Below are 21,190 nucleotides of genomic sequence, written 5' to 3'. Positions count from 1 at the left end.
TCTTATGGTGCTGTAAAGGGCCTTGAGAAGGTTTCAGATTCACAGAGGCATTTAAGTCTCAAGAATGGAATCTTTTAATCTGAGTTTCTTTATTTTAAATTATATGGAGATCTTGGCTCCCCCTCCCCCTCCCTCTCTGTCAGAAGTATTAATCTATCAAGCATTGCACAGTCAGTCGGTGAACAAGTTTAAGAAAGCTTTATTGCTTGTGGCCGGCCCACAAGGAGACAAAACATCACACCCCATTGTGCTACAAGTTTGTCCGCTAGCATGTTGCGCTAGCTAGCTATTTAAGCAAACCGCTCTTTACAGTCATTGGTTAAGACAAAGGCATGCAAATGTTCCATTGCTCTTCTTCATTGACTCCTTGCATAGACCTGGCGCGCGCGTGTGCGTGCGTGTTCGAGTGTGTGCGTGTGTGTGCCTTTTGACCCCTGTAAGCTTGACCACATGATTCACCCAACACAGATAAGGCCAGACATCTTTTATGGCCTCTCCAGTAAGAGAAAGTGGTCAGCCCAGGTCACCTTGTTTACGTATGCCTCATGTTACCCAAAGTCCAGATTTGGGGGTAGGCTTCTCTCTACACACAAGGAATGCTGAACACAGAATCATTCTTATACAGGATAAATGTGTTACATCTTCAATTTCTCCAACACTCTCCCCCTCCCCCTCTCTCTCTCCACCTACGCGAAGATGCACAGTTTATACTTTATAGAAATATGCTAAACTACATGGTCATACGTAATCCAGTATACTCCTTTGGGCTCTACCACGAGCTTGTGGTATTTTGGAGCATACTCATTTATACCCAATATAATACCGACAAACAAAACCATGCACCTCCAAATATTTGCCAACCAAATGTGAGGTTGTCAACAGTTTTGCCACACAACGCTCCAGTACAGCTATAGACTGCCCTCTAGTGGTGCTCCTGTAACGGTGTGACAGTGGATGATGAGTGCCTCAGTGAATGTAGATAGCTGTAGATACAATCCCAGCTAAAACGGACATGAGACTAAAACTGCAAATCACCAACAAAGAACAAAATGCTTTTTACTCTCATTTTTAATACAAACATGACACATCCAAGATGGCATTCATTACAAAAGCAGACATTTGATCAAAACACATCTTTTCAGACTGTTGGAGTAAAAACCGTTATGCCTAAATTACAATACTGAGTAACAGACAATAAAAAAAGATCACAAGATACAAAATAATTGGCAAACTCTGTGGTACCAAATCATTTACCAAAAAACAGGATCTCTGGCACATCCCACTTTGGGGTACTGAAAGGTGCTTAAAAATAACAACTGCTTATATTTTTTTTTTTTCTTTCATAAAATGATGAGCTTGGATTGCATACTCAGCAAGCTCTGTCACCATAGGAACAATTACATGTAGAAATGTGTGTGTCTACTGTGCTGTGTGCGATCAACCAAAATATCTCATATCTACTATAATGCTGAGGGACATCGGTCTGGTGTCAATCGAGTGAATATCTAAACCGTTTGAGGAAAAACATGAACCACTTGACCCACAGTCAACGTGCAATATTTGCCAGCAAATATACACTTTACTCTGTAATTAAAGTGTGATAGTACCCAAAGGATATCCACGTGGCAGAAAAGGTTTAACTATATGGTAATAGATTTTCAGTACAACATTTGTTTTGATCTGCTTTGAAAAATATTCCCATGCAGTCCTAACATTGACATAATCCGACAGATCCATCTGAAATAACAAAGTCGACAAAAGCTTTACCGTGTCCCCCACTGATCATGCAGCTATGACATAGCTACCACTTAAGAGACCAGAGTTATCCAGAATACTGAAGAAAACTGACTCAAAACTTGACTTTAATCCTTACCAAGAGAGAATGTGGGAGAGCTGAGTTTTCAGGTGCATCAGAGAACTCAAAGACTTCAAGTCAAGTGGACAGTAACGAACATAGAAGATAACAACTTCATGTTACGTTGATGACTTTGGCACAGCTCATGCTTCTTAGTGCTAATCACAGTTAAAGCTTCTACATACACTAAGCTTTTTACATTCAACAGAGACCTAATCAGAGGTTGAGACACACAAGTTACCTTTACTGCCTGTGAAAGAGAGTTACTCTTAGGTAGGTTCATATGAATATATTTGAAATTATGTTTTTGATATAATATATACAAACTGTGTACTCTGGGATAACTGTTGCATCACAGATATTCATGTTGAATATATGCTCTATTTAGGCTTATATGTACAGACCTTGTTTCTTGGCTATGCTTGTAGTAAATAGACATATTTGTATATCAACAGCAAATACTAACAAGTATTAGGAGGCAATGTCTTGGCCAGATTTGTACATAAAGAACACATCATATTGTAAATTGATTGATTTACAAAATGAAAGAGAAACTTTACAGGCTTTGGTTGGATAACCCACGTATATCTTCCTAATTGTTTATATGTTCCTATTTGTAAAAACTTAATGATGGTTGCCAGACATTGACCTTCCTTTTCAAAATGTTAAGAAAAAATCTGGCAAGAGTTTATCAACACTAGGTTTGAGGTAAGTCTTGTGGACAGTTAATTTTGATACCTTCTAAAACACCTTGACAAAAATGGTGAAAAGACCGATAGATGATAAGCATACAAACATGACAACAGGACACACCAATAATGGATCAATCGTATAGCATACTAGGGGGAACAGTAGTGGCTGTGTATACAAGACACAAGTGTGTATACAAAGAAAGGCAGCAGCTGCACATGTAAACAACGCCATGGCGCCATGTTTTAGAGAAGGACAGAGGGCAGGACGGATGGGGCGAGGGAGAAAGAAGTCGGGGGAAGGTGAGCTGGGAGGGGTGGGGGGGAGGTGAGCTGGGAGGGGCGGGGGGGAGGTGAGCTGGGAGGGGCGAGTTCACACCAGCGTTTCGGGGAGCGTGTCTGCGTTCTCCGACGACAGAAGCTGCCAGATCTGCCACCGGTCCCTCTGCCAGTCTTGCCACTCTGGGCTCATGGGCACCATGCTGTCTGCGGCGGAGGGGGAAGCGGAGGCCGGGTTCTGCAGCGTCGGCCTCCCAGCCTGCAGGGGGAGCCGGAGGGGGGAAGGAACCGGCGCCTGGGGGAGCTGGGAGGCTGTGGGAGGGAGCCTGGGGGACAGGCTATAGGGAGGCGGGGAGCGCCCATCATTCCTCGGGTTGGCCATCGGGGCGGGACTGAGCCGGGTTCCACCGCCCTGTGGGAGGTCCTCGTTGCTGCTCCCTGCTGATTGGTCGTTCAGGTGAGCAGTCATGGGGTTGAGGCTGAGGTGGAGGCGTCGCCGCCCTGCCAAGCCCTGAGGGCTGCTGCACACACGGGTCACAAGGGGGTGGGGCCGGCACTCGGCCACGCCCAGCGAGGTCTGGGTCCGTCGTACCAGCTGCCTGGCGTCCCCTTGGAGACCGTCCAGTCCTTCCTGCGAGCTGCGGGAGCTACCCTCTGACATGTTGCCATGGGAACCTGGAGGCAGGGACATTAATTCATGTCAAAGAGGCTTTCGTCCCAGAAAAGTATAGTTCCACATTTCAAATGATATCACATTCATATTATAAAAATGCAGTAAAGCAATCATATGTTTGTGAGTACCTGTGTATGTTTGATCCTTAAGTCCTGGCTTCAGAGTGGAATGCCAGGCGCCCCAGATATTAACATGTTCCTCTGTTATCGTGTCTGACAGAAACACAGAGAACCTTTTAGAACCTGCTTTGAGTTCCCTATCATCATCATCATCATCATGCCCAAAGTCAGACCCGCTCCTCTAACCTTTGGCGGCCCACGAGCTGGAGGCGGGCTCCCGGGCCCTCCCTGCCACCTGGCCCACCAGGGTGTACTGCTCAGGGACACGGAAGAGGCGCTCAGACCCCGGGCTGCTGCAGCCCTCCCCACGCCGCTCACACAGGACGGGGGAATTGTTGTCATAGGGTGAGACCTCTCCGCTGGAAGCTTTGTTAGAATCACTCGAAGAGCGGCGCTCGCTGAGAGAGAAGGGATCCTCGGACCGCAGGAGGTCTGGACTCCTGCGGAGTTAGTGATTACAGGGGTAGGATGAAGAGAGGGAAAGACAGAGAGAGGGAGAGAGAGAGTGCGAGCGAGAGGGTAGAGAGCGAAAGTAAGGATGGAGGGCAATCTTGAATGAATCAAATCATTTTTTTTTGTTTTACTTCACAGTATGCATCCTTGCAGCTTTGTGGCTTTGTGTGTGCAAGCGGGTGTGGTTATGTGTGTGTGTATGATTGAGGCTGAACTCACTGGGATGCTTTCCTGCGGAGTAGGTAGTCTACCACATCAGGATCAGTCTCCAGCAGACTCATCAGAACTTCATTCTGCAGATCAGGAGGAACCTAAATGAAAAAAAAAAAATATATATATATGCCTTTACCCATTTTCATCCACTGAACCCTGAATGAACTGTCATTTCTACTTAGTGATTAAACCAAACTATGAATACTTTTGATGATGTAATTGTGTTGCATTGGGGCTAGGGGGCACTCTTTACCAAATCATCCATTTTAGACAACAAAAAGAGAACAAAAATAATTAAAGAATTTTGTTTAACAAACAAAACACTGATGACAAACTGACCACCTACTGAAATACTCTGCCGTGGGGCAGCACCGTGTTCTAGAGAGAAAAAACGTCTCCAAGCTTGCAGCGACCCATGAAAGGTAAAACGATCACCAAACTTCCTTATTGGCTTACGCCAGGAATGCACACTCCAGGAAACTAGCCCCCGGTTAAGCCTAAAACATCGGGGTGTCATATTTCAGTCCTGGCGAAACACTAAGTCACCCCTAACTCCCTCCACCTAGAGGAACGAGGAGGGAGGCTGTTGACCAAAGTCGTGGTGCCACAACGCAGGCGGATGGATTGGTGAGTGCGACCCTCTGGCACCGTCTCATGTGGCGGCCCTGTGCGGCTGAGCCTGAACCTACAGGAGTCTCCGCTGCCATACTGAGCCACACACGGCTCTGATTCCCCGCTTTAGACCGAGCCATTGTCTGCTAAGCCAGGGGAATCTGCAAACTTAAACACGGCGCAGGAATGTGTTACAGAGTGGCACCGCAGAAGGGAGGGTGAAAGAGAGAGAGAGATGGAAAGAGAGAATGTGAGAGAGGTGGGAGTGAGGCAGTGATAATTGAAGTGAACTGGATGGATACCGTGTGGTTCAAAACGTATTCCACGGTTATCGGACTATCTGACTCCTTTTGCACCGTCTCAACAGTCTGCCGGGCCTTCCAGCTGAGACGGTGGGAGTGGAGACTCCCGTGTGACTGATTTGAGACGGTTTCCATGGATTTATCTGTGTAATTACCACATCACTGAAACCTGCTGGACGACATTTGATACTTTAGAAGAGGAAAGTAGGCATGCTCTGGCACACACAGACACACACAGACACACAAACACCCCCCCCCTCCCCATCCACAACGTACCATGAACAGAGTCTGGTAGCTGGCTATCAGTCTCTGGAGGACGGCGATCACCGCCGTGCTCTCCTCGGCCCGGGCGGAGCTCTGGACGCTGAACTCCTTGTCAGAGTTTTTCTGCTTGTGGAGGAGATTGGGCCCAAAGATGGTGGCCAGGTTCAAAGAGGTCATCTTATTCCCTGTCAGCTGGGAGACAAACCCACAACACCATGGAGGTTAGATGTATGTCGGGTACCAGGCACACACAGAAGGCAGGCTTGTGTGAATGAAACCGCACAATAAGAGACGTCTTGCACGGGCAATCGACTGGAGACAGACATGTAAAAGCTGCACAGGACGTGCCGCGTATCTTTCCCCCAAAATAGCCCTTTTCCCAGATGGAGGGAGCCAACGGGGCACCGTGCGTCACACACCTCCAAGATTACATCCCAGTATTGTGGTGGGCAAGTGCTCAGAGTCTGCCCCCCCCCCCCCCCCATCCACCAGCAACACCCCCCCCACCCCCGCCACCACCATCACTCCCCTCCCTTCTCATGTGAGTCTCATTCACCCTCTCCTCTGCCCCCCCCCCCCCCACTGCATCCTAAAGCAGAACCAAAATGACATGTTGTAGCAGTACGTACTTTATTGATTCCCAAGGGGGGAAAAGAACCCCGCCCCCTCCGCAACTCGGTTTCCCCAAAGAGCAGCAAGAGAGCAGGACACGAGCGTGATGAAAGCGCCGAGCTGTCGTCACCCCCCCTCCCCCCCCCCCGAGCGTGAAATGAGCTCACTTCCTGTGCTGATCCCAGATAGCGGGGCGGACCGTGTGGGAAAGGACACAGGGGACAAATGGAGCGTGGTGTGGGAGAGAGGACCAGCGGGAGAAAACCACAGAAACACCAGGCCCTGCCAGCACCCGCCGGAACCCACCGGAACCCTGATCCCAGATAAACGGAGGCGATGCGTTTCTCTCTGCTCGACGCGTCTTGCTAGAATCACGGCTTGGCGAAGGCTTACTGAAGTTGCTTTGCAAAAGCTTCATTCACTGCATGCATTTAAGAAACAGCTGACCTGAGGTCGTTTCGATACGTTACAAATCCATAAGCTACACACATTATCAGCAGTGTAGACTTAAAGTAGAGTGGTTGCTATTCTGCACACTATCGCAAGTTAAATTGAGTAGAAAATGCCCTGCCCTGTCCAGTCAGTTAGGGAATACAATTGTCATCAACCGCAAACACTTATCCATATGAGCTGCTAAGTACCCCAATAATTGGGTGCTAACACAAGACAAATGCAATGTCTGTAAGCTTCTTATACTTATCAGTGGCTAATAGGCATGCCCTCAGCATGTGGTTGAGTTGGTAGCAGCCCGTAATTCAGACCCCTCAGAAGCCCTTTTGTGCCTTTCTATCCACAGAACAGTCCAAAAAAAAGAAGGACGGCACCACCCGTCCGTGCTGCCCTGCGATGCAAAACCAGGATCCTCCTCACCTCCTGCCCATCTTTGAGGTGCGCGTCGTGGGCATGGGCAGCCACGGTGGAGAGGAACTCGATGAGGCGGTGCAGCGTGTCACAGTTGCATGCTGGGAGCAGATAGACCAGCAGCTGGGTGGCACTCAGCTGTTCCTCGGGCTCCAACACTAGAGAGGAACACATCGAGCACACGTGAACGGCTTTATCCATCGAGCGTGAACCCTATATGGATGTGCTACAATGGCGCTTTGAGGCAGGATCAATACGAACAAGCGGGACCTTCACGCCCTGAAGGAGGCTGTTTGTGCCGCTACACGTGGGCTTTTATCCCAGCTTTATTGTTAACATGTACAATGTTGTTAGTTTTTTTTTCACCATGAAATTGTAATCTCAATAAGGGCTTTTAAACTTTCTGGGAGACGAGTGCCTTGGATTGGTTTGTTTATGAACAAGCGTGACTTGTCCAACAAACGCGTCCCCGTCTGTGGAACGGCCCACCGACCGACGGAGCTATGGAACTAATGGTCGTGGCTGAAAACCCAACGCGGCGCAGTTCACAGAGGACCCGTGGGGGTGGGAGAGAGCCGGGCGAGTCCACACTGGGCAGGGGCAGGAGCCAGCCGAGGGCAGGGCGGGAGGGGAAGGCCCGTGTGCCACTCACGCATGGTGTTGATGAAGGCGGTGTAGAGCTCCTTGGTGAGGAGGGGGTCGGGCATGTCGCGCAGGAACTCCTTGAGCAGGGCGGCCACGTCGTGCACGCTGTGCTCCTCGTCCAGCTGGACGTCAACGCCCCGGTCAAACTCTTCCCTCAGCTGACACGGAGAGAGGAAGAGAGAGGGAGAGAGAGAGAGAGAGAGAGAGAGAGAGGGGGGGGGGGGGGGGTAGAGAGAGAGAGAGAGAGAGAGGGGGGGGGGGGGGGTAGAGAGAGAGAGAGAGGGTGTGGGAGGGGTGTAAAGAGGGGGAGGAAACAGGCGAAAAATGACAGAGGTTTGGGAGATGGTGTGGCAGTGGGGGGGGGGAGGGTAGAGAGAAAGAACAGTGGTTCAGAAGTATTTCACACCGAAGGCAAACGGTCTGTTTACCGTGTACACACCACCACAAAACATGTTCAACAAGCACCTAAAAGTCGCATGTCCACACTGAACCAGGTCGTCTTGTTCAACTGCCCTCAGCGACCCGTGAATCCCCCAGGTGACCTTGAGCTCACTGACACAGAACCGGTCTGACCTGCCGTGTTCAAAATCTCAGCCCGCTTACAGCCCGCAATCTGACCCGGGCATTACTCAGGATTAAATAGGCTCAACTATGGTCCAGTAAGATAAAGAGGTATATTTTCGAAGGCTCAGGAATAAAAATATATTGGACACCATACCTAAATAGTATTGCAAGATCAAATTCTTTGAGAAAAAACATTCTGGAACAGATCATGGAATCATGATGAACATGGGTCAGTAATCACAGACTAACGTGACATGTTTGATTTGGTCCACAGGATGCATTGGGGTTACTAGGAGAGTGACACTGAAAATAAATCCCTTGATTGGGAGAATGTCCTCTTGCTGAACCAACAGTAGGCAGGGTACAGTTGAGCTGCTGGCAGTGCCATTCTTTGTTGACTTGAAAACCCGATACAAATCTGCCATTGTGAGCATACAGAGCAAAGCTAACCCAGAAGAAGAAGACATGGAGGCCAGAGCTCAAACTGGTCTAAACTCACACGGATCACTGTCCAACAACAAGTAGGATTGGATTACATTTTTGGGGGGTCCGAATAATCAAAACTAGTCCACACAGAATATGCTGCTGCTTAGAGAGGGAGAGAAAGACAGATACAGACAGAGAGGAAAGAAAAGAAAGACAGAAAAACCAAATGTCAGACAAACACAAAGAAGAAAAAGAAAAACGAAAAACAAGACACAGACAGATGGACTCAGATATCGAGGCATAGGAGTACAAGCAGAGAGAGGGGGGGGGAGACGCAGCCTAAGGGCACACATGGGCAGAGAAGACAACAGCCATCACAACAACAGCTACTGTAGCCCCGAGATGGCGGGGAGCAGCTAAAAGCCTGCTTGAATTACAAATGCGGCATTAAGGCCCGCGGCGTCTCTTTTTAAACAGCCTCCGTGAGTACAGAGAGGCTGGCCTCTTCAGCAGGGGCCAAGCCGCTCTGCTCCACTTCCTTTAATAAGATGCTGAATTAATGCTAAGTAGCTCAGCTCACCGAAGCTGCGGGGCCATGAAAGACCAGGTCCACTCCATTAGCTACAGCTAAACTCCATCCACACTATGTTTTTCATTAGCGTGTCATATTTTCATTTCGATTTGTTTTTCAACCTCACAACCTCAGAGGAACGGACCGAGACGAGATGATTGTGATTCTAACCTGGGCTTGCGCGACGTTTACGCAACTACAAATGCTCTCGTCGTGAATGCCACATCGGCCGGGGCAGATCATGCAGGGCGTCTGGCTAGGAACAAAGCAGGGTTATCGTTCATGTCTTTGCTCCCCTCACAATCCTACAACAATAATTACCTGTCTCACTCTCTTCTTGGAGCTGCCCACTCTGAATATCCCCACCGTCTGCAGACCTGTGGAGAGAAGGACAGCGTGACCCTTCACGAGGAGGACAGCCGAGGCTACCTAAACAGACCACACCTCATACGAAAGAAAACAACGAGCTCTTCCAGCCGGGGCTGCTGGGAAAACAGAAAGGAGAGAAGCAACGCCGGGACGTGCGGTAGCGGGGCGCTACGAAGTTGGAGCTCACAGACCAAAACATGCGTATGAAAACCAGAGGGGAGCCGCCGGGGTCATGTTGATGGTTGGTGTGCCGTACAGTGTGAAGGGAGCCACAAGTGTCATGTTGAGTCAGGACTACAAGAGCAAAAGCTCATTTTGACCAACTGGTTGGCATTGTGAGGTTTCAACATTCACCCCTTCACTCAGTACGTGCGTGGAGAGGTGATGCACCGCTTTCCACTGCGAGCTCGCACTCAACAAACAGACACAGGCCAGAAGTAGGCCACCCCCTTCCGGACACGTATACAAAGCATCGGGGCTGTTTACCATATTTCTCGAGGTGTCGGCAGCAGCTGTCCACCACCCGGGGCACCTGTCTGTAGATGGGGTTGAGGCTCAGCCTCTTGTCCCGGTGCTTCTCCTTCTTGCTGGGCGTCTCAGCGGGCAGAGACAGCTGCAGCGCCTCCAACAGGCGAGACTGGTTATCGTCCAGGTCTGTGATGGAGTCGACAGACATCCCGCCCTGCCCGAGAGACCACGACACACGGTCAGAGAGCGCCGTAGCAAAACGGGCAAAAAGAAAGCTGGAGCCCTTCCTTGAGAGAAGACGACTCAGAAACACACACGCAGATTGTAAACCTCAAGAGGGGGGAGAGACGAGAGCTGTCGAACAGCTGTCCGACAGACAGAGGGGGAGGGAGGTGGTCAGGCAGGTGTGGCTCACCCTCCTGCGTGCCCGCGGGGCCGCCTCGGGCGTGTTGGGCGACGTGGACTCGTTGGCGTTCTCCGAGGTGGAGCTCAGGGAGGAGTTGCTGCTGGACAGCTCCTTGGCGGGCCGCTTGGTGGCGAACTGCAGGATGGAGGACACCAGGTCCGTGCTGTCCTTCTGCTCGTCCCGGGGGGGAGCGTCCTGCCGCAGGTGGTCCTGCCGCTGCCTGTGGGTGCGGTCGTTGACGATCACCTGGGACAGGGGCATGCCGAAGGCATGGGTCACACACTCTGGAGGGAGGGGGAGGGGGGGAGAGAGAGAGGGGGAGAGAGAGAGAGAGAGAGAGAGAGAGAGAGAGAGAGAGAGAGAGAGAGAGAGAGAGAGAGAGAGAGGAAAAGTGAGAGAAAGTAAGGCGGGATATTAATGAGAATAAAAAAACTGCATCGAGTGTACTGACTTGGTAAACTTTCAGGATTATAGACATCAAATAAATCTCCAAATAAACTTCTTATTACCTCAGCTGGATCTTTGTTTAATGAACAAGCCATAAAGAGATAAAGTCGACACATGTTTAGAATAAAAAAGGCTTCAACAGAATCTGATAAAAACTGCTCAGCCAGCTTTTTCCGACTACTCAGAAAACGTAGAGAGAGTTCTTCAGCCCTAAATCAACAAAAGATCTCTGTGCACATAACCCCGGCCACGTTCACCGGACCAGATTGGAGAGGACAACATGGCCCAGAAACAGCTGGCTTTCTCTGCAAGTCATTTTTAGACGGCGCTCATGCCGACGAGAGAAACTCAATTAACAAGAGTTGTGTGATCACTTGCCTCTAGGCCATAATCTCTGTCACTGTCTGGGGGGTGGGGTGGTGGGGGGGGGGGGGGGTGGGGTGGGGGGCGGGAGGGAGGGAGGGAGGGAGGGCCAGGTCTGCTAACATAGAAGGTATGAGTAGGGGAAATTAAGCTTATCTAGATGCAGCCCAGGAAAACTCCTGACAGGTGTATTTACAAACAAGACAGAGAGTTTTATTGACAACATTTTTGTGATTAACAAGACAAAAAATTTAATAAGTTAGGGCAAAATATATTGCAGATCATCTTATTCCCCATCAGGATCCAACAGGTGTCTGCCAGGTGATTCTGCTCAGACATCCTCATGTCAGATCCTGTCTAAGCAGAGAACACTGTTCTGGAGATGAGAGAAGGGCGTGACGTCACGTGCGTATACATCATCACGTTTCCCTCCGCAGCTAGGATGAGCGAGCGGTTAAGAAAACACAGTCCAGCTGTGTGTATGTGTGTGTGTATGTGTGTCTGTGTGTGTGCACGTGTGTGTGTGTGTGTGCGCGCGTGTGTGATGTGAAAGTAATGACATGGTTTATGTGCAGCCACACTCCATGACACAATGAGTTCACTCCACATATACAACAACTCACTTCATGACAGCTGGAAGCAAAAGCTGGGACACAGAAAACAAATGTGGTTACATAAAGCATGAGGGAGCCTCACAACACACAACATGGCGCCAGCAACGAAAACAAATATCTTCGAACATGTTCTATCACAAAATACTACCAGTATACTGCAATACAGGCGAGATGTAAATATTGCTGCAGCCAGTGTGTGTGGCCCAAGCTGATGGCTGTCACCATGAAGGGAACAAAGTAACCGTGGCATCGAAGCATCAAAGAGAGGTAAAAATAAGTTCATGTTTACATGAAAGAACTGGCCAGGAAGCAGTTGAAAGACTCAAAAGCTTGGAAGCAAATGTGAGCGAATTGAAATGATTTTCTTTTTTTTTTTACTCCTTTCTCCCTATCTCAGTTCCTTCCTCTTCAGATTTGCTGCTCCGAGCCAAAAGCTGTCTGTCGAGATTGTGTATTTCAGCCCAGTCCCCTTACAAGGAGTCACTCCTTTCTTCTAAATATGACATCTAAACAGATCCTCTAAATATAGTTTTCAGAACCCTACTGTTCACCTGGTGTTTACGTCAAAAGACAAGTTCACTGCTCTCTTCACAAACCGTCAGAACAGACTAAATACCGATGTGAATTTTTTTTAACGAGAGAACTCCTCGTCTAATCCTTCAAACAGTGATGAAGGGAAGTTGAAAGCCTTGGATTTGCGATTTTAGCTTGTGTCACTCAATCTGTATCTTCCTGAAATCAGAGGTGGCAGCAGCTCACATACCTTTGTCTTTATTCTTCTCTTTTGCAAGAGAGTCAAGTTTCCTCCTCAAAGATTTTTTTCTCTTCTGTCCATCTACGAGTAGAAAGAAATGAGAAAATATTGTTAATCACTTTGTATTCTACAGTCCCAGCATATTGTGATCTACAACAGGTCCAAATCAAGCCACTGAAATGCAAATACATTGATAGATGACTTAATAGATAACCTTGAATTGTTTTTATTAAGAGGGGAGGAAGGAAAGAGTGGTTGGCATGTATTTGTGTTAGGGTTTTATTTTTTAGGCTAAAACCTTTTATTAATGAATACACTCACTCAAAATATTGCTAAGAAATGGGTTCTTGTAGGTTCTACTGAGTACAAATGTGGAATTGATTTTGAGGATGACTTAGGAGAGAAGAAAGTGTTTCACCAACTGTCAACATGATCTATGAACCCTAAAATGATGATTAATGTTCAGGAAACCCTGTTGGCTTGGATGATGTGTTGGGATCCTGCTTGGTCTTCAAAAGCCAACATGTCTGACCAAGAAGATAGCTGGAGCTGATTCTGCCACTAGAGATGTTAACCTCAACTTATCACATTTTTGGGAGTGTAAATGTGACTTTTGGTCCATCTGACCACATCATTCCCTCATGGTCAAAACCATGACCGCTCCGCTTGGTGAAAGGTGCAATAAGAGCCTTCGACTTAGACTAATTGTGTTTAGCGACTAATGTTGAGAGAGAAATATGAAAGAAGCCATAGAAAGCAAGGGAAAGAGAACAAGTGGTTGAGAAAAAAGGCTGCTAGAGAATGGTAGAGAAAAGAAAGAAAGGTGTCTGGAAGACATGACATAGACGCATGCTCTGAAATTAAGAGGGAAGGACAGAGAAAGAGAGAGAGCGAGAGCCAGCAAGAGAGAGAGAGAGACAGCAAGAGAGACAGAGAGAGAGAGTGAGAGAGAGAGAGAGAGAGAGAGAGAGAGAGAGAGAGAGAGAGAGAGAGAGAGAGAGGAAATGGTTTGGATTCTTGTCAGATGGCGAGCAAAGCTGCACGGAAATCCCAGGAACCTCCAGTCCTCTCTCCCCAACTCCAATGACTCGTGAAATGATCCAACAAGCCGTTTTCTTTTCTCTTTTTTGGAGCATCGTGGGCCTCTGAGCGCGGGCAATCCAGCCCACAGCGCAAGATAAATAACTGAACCAGCCGAGTGAAAAAACCACACTCGTGGTGCTGAAATATCTCACTAGCACATGGCGCATGAGTTCTGGAATTCATAAGGAACACAGACAAACGCATTAAATCTTTGTGGAGAGATGTATAACCTTCTGCAGGAATGCAGACCCAAGCTAATATATAGCCCTCTACATTGTTTGACTGCCTGAGTTTCAGGCTACAGCTGCCGTATAATGTACATGTATATTTTGGGGCCTAAAAAGTCACCTGACTGTTAAACAGATGTGGCTGTCGCATCCAAAAGTGCTGTGGGGTATCATGTGAACTGAAGTTTACGTCTCAAATCATGTGTGCTCACGGCCTCCCCAAACACTGTCGGGTCCTCCAAAGAGCTCAATGGGATTGGTCCCAAAGTAGGCCAAGCCTTGATCCATTACTATCTGTGCTAACATATTTGTAGGACTGAACAAACACAGCTTACTGACAAGACTTGCAGTGAGACAGACACAAACGGCATATCTTTCTTCCTTCTTTGTCTCATCTTCCTTTTCATGTCTCAATATAAGGATCTCTCTCACACACACACACACACACACCTTTAGGGATGGTGATCTGGCAGCCCAGGTCGTAGTCCTGATGGAGGCGGTTGAACGCCACTTCCTGTAGCCGCACCCTCTCCAGCTCTGATAGGCTCTGGATGGCCACAGGTGTGAGATGCACACTCCGCCCTGACAGGCTGTTCCAGGTGAAGTCACCCTAGAGGAGAGGGAAATATTTGTCACCAACTCTGCCAGGGCTGAGAGCGACCACAATGACTTCCATCGGCCACAATTCACATGAATCGTCTCTACACAATAAGCGTCACAGAATCGCAGTGGACTCATTACGATTAGCAAGTCGCAGCGCTTCAGGAGGAGATCTTGCCGCACCTGCATAGACAGGAGGAAAAGAGAGAAGTAATACGAGTACAGTGGATAGGAAGAGCTGGACTGGCAGGCAGCCCAAAGGAGCTTCCTAATGAACTCATAAGTCTCTGAATCCCAGGATCTATGAGCCTGCATTCCCCTATGTCATCTCTGAGCGTGGGCAGACAGGGGGCATTGATGCACTACTGCTGATGACTTTGCCAGGTTTGGGGAGAGCGGGGGAGCAGTAGACTTTGCATCGCTGCTACCGCTTAAAGATGTACATTTGAGATATGTATTTTGGAACATACCGTTTCAGATGGAGGTTCTCATGGGGAGGGGAAAAAGAATCCTGCTCAAACTAAATGCTGAAGACGATTTTCTCATGCAGCTCACATTCATGCAGGCGTACGTTTCTGCAAGAGTACTGAGGATGGTTCTCTTGGCTTACCTTCAAAACCCTCACCTTGAGCTCCCAAAACAACTTGATGAAACCATCCCATCGTTCTCTAAAGAGGGCCAAAAACAAGATGTAGAAAAAGCCTACCCTGCACAGCTGAGATCGGCCAAGCCTGCCCCCCCACCTCCCTGCCCCCCCCCACCCCTCCTTAACGCGACCCTAACGAGGAACCAGCCAGCGGGACAACACGCTCCAAAATAGACCATTTCATTAGTCTAGCGTAGCCTTGCCCGGCATGTATGAAAGCACCGCTGTTCTGCGGAGTCTGTCCCTGGCCAGCTGGGGGTGTGACGCCTCGGTTCCGTATTGGTCCCCTCCAACGGGCCCTTACATAGCCTGAGGGCTGCTGAAGGACGACTCAATGTGCTCGTCAATGTGCTGCGGTGGTGAGGTTCAGGGAAAGAATGGAGAAACAGCTGGGAAAATAGGGGCTGCCACCATGCCTCAGTTATCCAGCTAGGCAGGAGATTGACTAGAATGGATGGCGCCTAATTTGTCAGGCTAAGGAACGTCTAAGGAACGTCTCTGGAATGTTTATGGAACAGTGGTCCCGCTGCTGAAAGCACTCCGACTTGGCCAATCCACAGTTTCGAGAAGAGCGTGACCAAATCCAACCCGCTCATCTGCTTTTCCCTTCTCTCCACCACTCTAGAGTGACGGTAGTAAAAAGAAGGCAAAATATTATGTGTGCAGCCATCAGATCCGTTTGAACTTTGACCCATTTTTCCAATATCAAAGTGGCTAGGGTAAGCGCTGAATAATATTCTGCAACTGGATGGTTGTGGATAATGTTTGCTGCTAGATCTGAACTGTTTATCTTGTTGCCATGAGGATTCTAATACATGTTTCACTTCCCTGTCCCCAACTATCAATATTAGGGCAGGTTGTGTGTCATCAGATCTATTTCATCCTTGGCCTGGTGTCTTCAGAGCTGATTACAGTTGCTACAATCTAAATCTTAAACACACTCTACTCAGTCCTACAGTTCAGTCACCAAGCCCTGCCCTCAAGAACCACATGGTCTGACACGCATGGTCTTCTCATCATATAAACAGAGGGTAACTGCTCCATCACACCACCTCTCTGCATTTTTCAACATCCCTTTTTCCAGCACACACATCGTGTCTGCTTCTGCGCCTCAATACAAACTACCAGAACAGTCCGTGTCTCGTCCATCTGACTAGACACAAGCAGGAAGTTGGCATGTAAAAGGCATTGGTGGACTGACATTTCACAAATAATTCCAAATCTAATCTAACAACTGAGCCCACTGTCAATGAGCTGGATAGTACGTGAATAAAAGGTCTAATCGTTTCTGACAGAGACTGTAAGTTTCTAATAATATATTAAAAGCTTTAATGTTTGAGATCATATTTGGAGTGAAAATTAAGCAGTTTCCCTTCTTTTGTTGCTAAGCATCCCACTCTGGTTGCCATACCAACTGGTCACCTTAATAAAATCATCCTGTTATGCAGAGTATCGATATTATAACTACAAAGAGAAGATGTTGTTGACATCCTGTTATAGAGCCATAATCTTATTTAGTTTATTTTACAACTATAACTAATGATATGATTCAATATTTTTGCTTCACGAAAAAATCTTATGCGCCAAGAAGTTGGAATATTCTGACAGAAATGTTGACAACACATAGCACAAACTATCAGTGGGGCACATCAGTTGGCTCGTATGGTCGAGATCCACTGCATGGTTGGATGAATTAAGTGCACAGGAGGACGCAAATAGTAATATGTCTGTGGTCCATCTGAGCCATCAGGAATAGTTTTTCTTCAGAAACCCCCAAAGCTTTCTTCTATTAAACAATGAACTTGTTCAGCATCTGGATCTGAAATATTGACCACAGATAAACCGACAATCTTTATTTGGCAATTCACCGCTGTAGCACGCAAACTGGCAGGGTTGAGGGTTGCATTTGCGTAATCAAGATGGATCCCTCAGGCTTCCTTTCAACAGTTACACCACAGTACAGCATCACTACTACAGTACCATACCACAGTTTCAATACACAAGTCCTTGCATTAATGTTATTTCAGAACCAAAGCTTTCGTTGGTACATCATAGATTCATTAGAATCCTGACTAATATGCTGTGCATGGTTGGTTTGAATTTGTTCAATACTCAAGGACAGAATAGAAACGGAAGCAAAAGAATAATGTTTTCTAGTTTCCGTGGCAACATGTACACAGAGAATCAAATGCTGCAGGATATGAGGCAACATTTCTATGGCAACCTGCATCAAATGGACAATCACTGAACCAGCATATTGGATTGGGCTTCAGGGTGAGAATTCAGAAAATATAAAATAGATCAAGTTCACCCTAACCATATACTGTACAAAGCACACCTTGTGAAGACTTGACTAGATATTCATTGGACGCTTAGAAAGTATTCTAACAGAATGACAGTATTATGGATAATGTACTGTACTCAAACAATACTATTACCTAGGGAAACAAAACCTGGAGTGATTTGAAGTTGGATTTCTAAGCAATAGCTTTGGCTGGCCCTCCCTCTGCCAATGTCAATAATTTATATTCTGCTTGATTATATCCATTACCATGTCTACCCACTGTGGCCCTAGCTTATTGAAAACATGTTTATCTTAAACACAGGCCAAAGCATAGGTTTAATATGTCACTCTATGACTGAATATACAATGTACAGTTTTCAGAGTCTATAGTCTAAATGTGCCACTAACTAATCTGACGTTCTTCAATAATGTAAAGTGACACAGCTCTCACCGAACATGCAAATAAATTCACCAGTAGGATTGTAATTGGGCTGATAGCTTATTGACAGCAAGCCATCCATATTGCATGCATGCAATGGGTGCCCCTGTTCAAAAACTACTGCTGCTAAATTGAATTGACGTATGGAACAGACTGACAATGACATGGAACATTGTGTTTTGTTGTATTGTAATCCATTGTAATTGTCACATGAGAGTGGTAACGGTTTAATTCCCCCCAGAAACAAAAAAAGAACACTGCTATGGTGGTTTTTGAAAGTTTGAGAAAATCATCTCTGTTGTCTGTGTCATGGGAACAAGCCTGTATCAACGCGGACAGGCAGTCGTGCCGAATCACCTCACACCAGGAGCAAAACGGCAGAACTGGAAACGTCTAGGCCATGAAGAAAAATGCACCTTGCGCGCATGTAACGGGAACATCTGCTCCGTCCAAAAACAACACGCCCGGCCCCGCACCGTCATCTGGAGAGACGGACGTAGCATCGCAGCACACATCTGGGGAGAGATCCGAGAGGCCGCCCCGTGTCTCATAAGGGATACCGGCTGACACCTTGGCCCTGAGAAGAGAGGACGTGTTAAGAGATCGCCCTGGAGGAATGTTCTCTTTTTCTTTTTCTCCTTTTTTTTTTCTACAGGTGGCGTTGACTCTGACGGGTAATGGCTGACTTGTGAGGACCTGGTACGTCCCCAAGGTTAACATCTGCTTGCAATTACACCGCCGCTGGCCATCGCAGGCCTGTCACACACTAACGATTAATAGGCCCTCCACCTGCGCCAGTCCGTCCATCTCACTGCCTGAGGAAAAATGGGCCTGACTGGAATAACCCTGATACATCAACAAGAACAAAGTCCAATTATCTGACAGTCGGGGGCTAATGAGCAGCAGTTACATCATGAAGGGCCGGATGTCATCGTGTACATCTGGAGAATGGGAGGAATAACAAATACCCGGTTATGAATTATGAGACATAACAAAACCAAATAAGCACAGACTGTAATGATCACGACTCCCTTTCAACAGCGTCTCGAGTCAAAATGACCAGTGCTTTGTGTTTGTCACAATAAAAGCCACTGCTTTAAGGCTTCCTTCTTGAATGCAAGGCGGGGGTTAACGAAGTACATCTGGAGAACGGATTGCAGCAGACAGCCTTCTGAACATTGTAACGGCCGATTCATAACCTTGAGGCCAGGGTACGGATCACACTATCTTAACTTACAAAAACAACTCAGTTATAGTATCTTATTAAGATGTATTTGACTGTTGGTAGTAAAGGTGGAGAGTGCTTTTCTTCTTGGGGGTCTGTGCGTGTGCAACCTTGCATGCACATCATGCGGCAAAGTATTATTGTACGTGTGTTACGAAACCTTCTTGAGGCACACTTCCTCCCTCTCACTAATTCGGGTCATTATGACCAACACACCAGTCCCCCCCCCCCCCCGCCCCCCTTTCCTCCTCCTCCTCCTCCCACTCACCAGCCAAAACACTGCTGGGCTCTCGTGCAATAACCCCCTGCTCTCTCACTCACTCACTCACTCCAGCCAAGACCTCTACCGCCAAAGAATGTGTGTAATCTCCCCTGCATGCCAGCAGGCAAATCCCGTAGCCCCACAGACCAACAGCACGGTGAGCTAATGAACCCGGTTAATGATTGTAATATAGTATGTAGGTCTTTCAATGATTAGTCAATGGAGGGGTGGGGGGTGGGATAGGCTCCTCCACTTGAAGTGTTCCTGCCTGATGTTAAGGGCCAGACTACTGATGAATGCTTCAAATCTCCTCTCCTTGACTTTCTGTGACTCTTGAGTGTGAAACCATCAGAAGTGTGTAAACCTCAATAAAGAAACAATTGAAATATCGTATTACAATGTGTCTCTCGCAAATATTTCCTTTTTTATGTGCACACCTGTGGCCAACTATTCAAGTTACACAGGAAAGTAATAGCAAAGTAATAAAACATTTTTTAAAACATTGGTCTTTCGTTCACACAGACACGTACATGATAAATGAGAGGCCTGCCTATTGTACGTTTACTCACATGCACACACACACACACTATGTGAGGCCATCTGCTGAACACATGCACATGTCAGTGTCTTGTGTTTCAAGGTAAGCATGCATCTCTGACCCCAGCCCCTGAAGCTGCATGCTGATTAACCACTGATCTTAGGCAGCAGTGTTTTCAAAGGCTTCACAGCCAAGCGACAGAGATACCGAGAGAGATGGAGAGAGAGAGAGAGAGAGAGAGAGAGAGAGAGAGAGAGAGAGAGAGAGAGAGACAGAGAGAGAGAGAGAGAGAGAGAGAGAGAGAGAGAGAGAGAGAGAGAGAGAGAAGGGTCCCCTTTTAATGTCTGTTTCTAGTCTTCATAGATCATACTATAATCATTTTTCAGACATCTCCATGGCCTTGCTTGAAGAACAAATAAATACCGCCAACACGATGCAGAGAAAACTGAGTTGGAGAATACCCAAACGTTGATCAACTCTTCTAAGTAAAAAAAAAGGCTAGGTCCATTTACAAAGGAATGGGTGGTCTAGGGTGAGCATCGCCTGGCCGTCTATAGGAATGGCTGCCACGATGCAGAGACAACGAGATCATGTTAAAATAACCTGGTGGCCAATCTGAGGTATCCAGCGCCTCAAACGTTCTTCTGCTACTGTGGGTCTCTAGGTCAGGTCAGCGATTGGTGTGTTGCTGCTGGGTCTGTCTATCTGTCTGTCTGTCTGTCTGGGCAGCGAAGCGGTTTGTTGGCTAAGTAGCCCACTGGGTTTTGGTTTCCCAGAGAACCCACAGAGTTCCCCGCCCTGCCATTCTCCCAGCGTGAGAACATCTTATTGCATAACCAGTCCCCTCGAAGTAATGTGCCGCTCAATCATCCTCTGGAACTTCTGGAATAAATACCGAACCAGCCCAGCTTTGGAGCATAGCTGCAGTGAGTCCACAAGGCATGTCATTGATTTTGATCTCAGGGCTTGAGACAGAGAAAAATGACATTGTGAACTGAGACACACCAAGATCTACAGGTCAGACTAACACACAGTGGCGCATTATTAAGAATACAGGTTCTCTGTGTTTGCGGGCCTCCTCTGTCCTCACCAAGCTGAACACGCCAAGTGTGTACCTCTTCTCATGTCACTCCCTCTGAAACAGCAAGCAGAGCGGGGCCCGCAGAACAACTTTGCCCGCTGTGACACCACATCCTGCGGCGTCGCGCTCCGCTCGTAACACTCAGGGGAAAATCTGGACTCCTCATGTCCCGTGATTTTATAACATGGCTGGCTCTTGTGAGATCCTTTCCTTTTTTCTTCATGTTTTTTTTTTTACATTAAAGTG

The 21,190-nt window shown here is 47.5% G+C and overlaps 1 protein-coding gene across 3 annotated transcripts in view; it reads right to left on the bottom strand.

Moving 5' to 3' along the window:
• Nucleotides 1–1,050: 1,050 nt before the first annotated feature.
• LOC124474578 (rho GTPase-activating protein 6-like) overlaps nucleotides 1,051–21,190 on the bottom strand; it is a 45,006-nt gene continuing 24,866 nt past the window's right edge. For 2 of the 3 annotated variants that reach the window (XM_047030877.1, XM_047030879.1), the window contains exons 2-13: nucleotides 14,320–14,479; nucleotides 12,569–12,640; nucleotides 10,391–10,665; nucleotides 9,994–10,189; nucleotides 9,460–9,515; nucleotides 7,585–7,735; nucleotides 6,942–7,090; nucleotides 5,472–5,651; nucleotides 4,288–4,379; nucleotides 3,802–4,055; nucleotides 3,625–3,708; nucleotides 1,051–3,498 (exon numbers count right to left, since the gene is read on the bottom strand). In XM_047030877.1, coding sequence (XP_046886833.1) covers nucleotides 2,918–3,498; nucleotides 3,625–3,708; nucleotides 3,802–4,055; nucleotides 4,288–4,379; nucleotides 5,472–5,651; nucleotides 6,942–7,090; nucleotides 7,585–7,735; nucleotides 9,460–9,515; nucleotides 9,994–10,189; nucleotides 10,391–10,665; nucleotides 12,569–12,640; nucleotides 14,320–14,479 — 2,250 coding nt within the window. In that variant the 3' untranslated portion in view covers nucleotides 1,051–2,917. Of the gene's footprint in view, nucleotides 3,499–3,624; nucleotides 3,709–3,801; nucleotides 4,056–4,287; nucleotides 4,380–5,471; nucleotides 5,652–6,941; nucleotides 7,091–7,584; nucleotides 7,736–9,459; nucleotides 9,516–9,993; nucleotides 10,190–10,390; nucleotides 10,666–12,568; nucleotides 12,641–14,319; nucleotides 14,480–18,254; nucleotides 18,416–21,190 lie in introns of all 3 variants that reach the window. The other variant, XM_047030878.1, reaches the window with a different exon arrangement.

This window comes from Hypomesus transpacificus, chromosome 12 (genome assembly GCF_021917145.1).
Source record: "Hypomesus transpacificus isolate Combined female chromosome 12, fHypTra1, whole genome shotgun sequence".
Taxonomy (NCBI): Eukaryota; Metazoa; Chordata; class Actinopteri; order Osmeriformes; family Osmeridae; genus Hypomesus; species Hypomesus transpacificus.
This window is presented reverse-complemented; position numbering and strand designations above follow the sequence as displayed.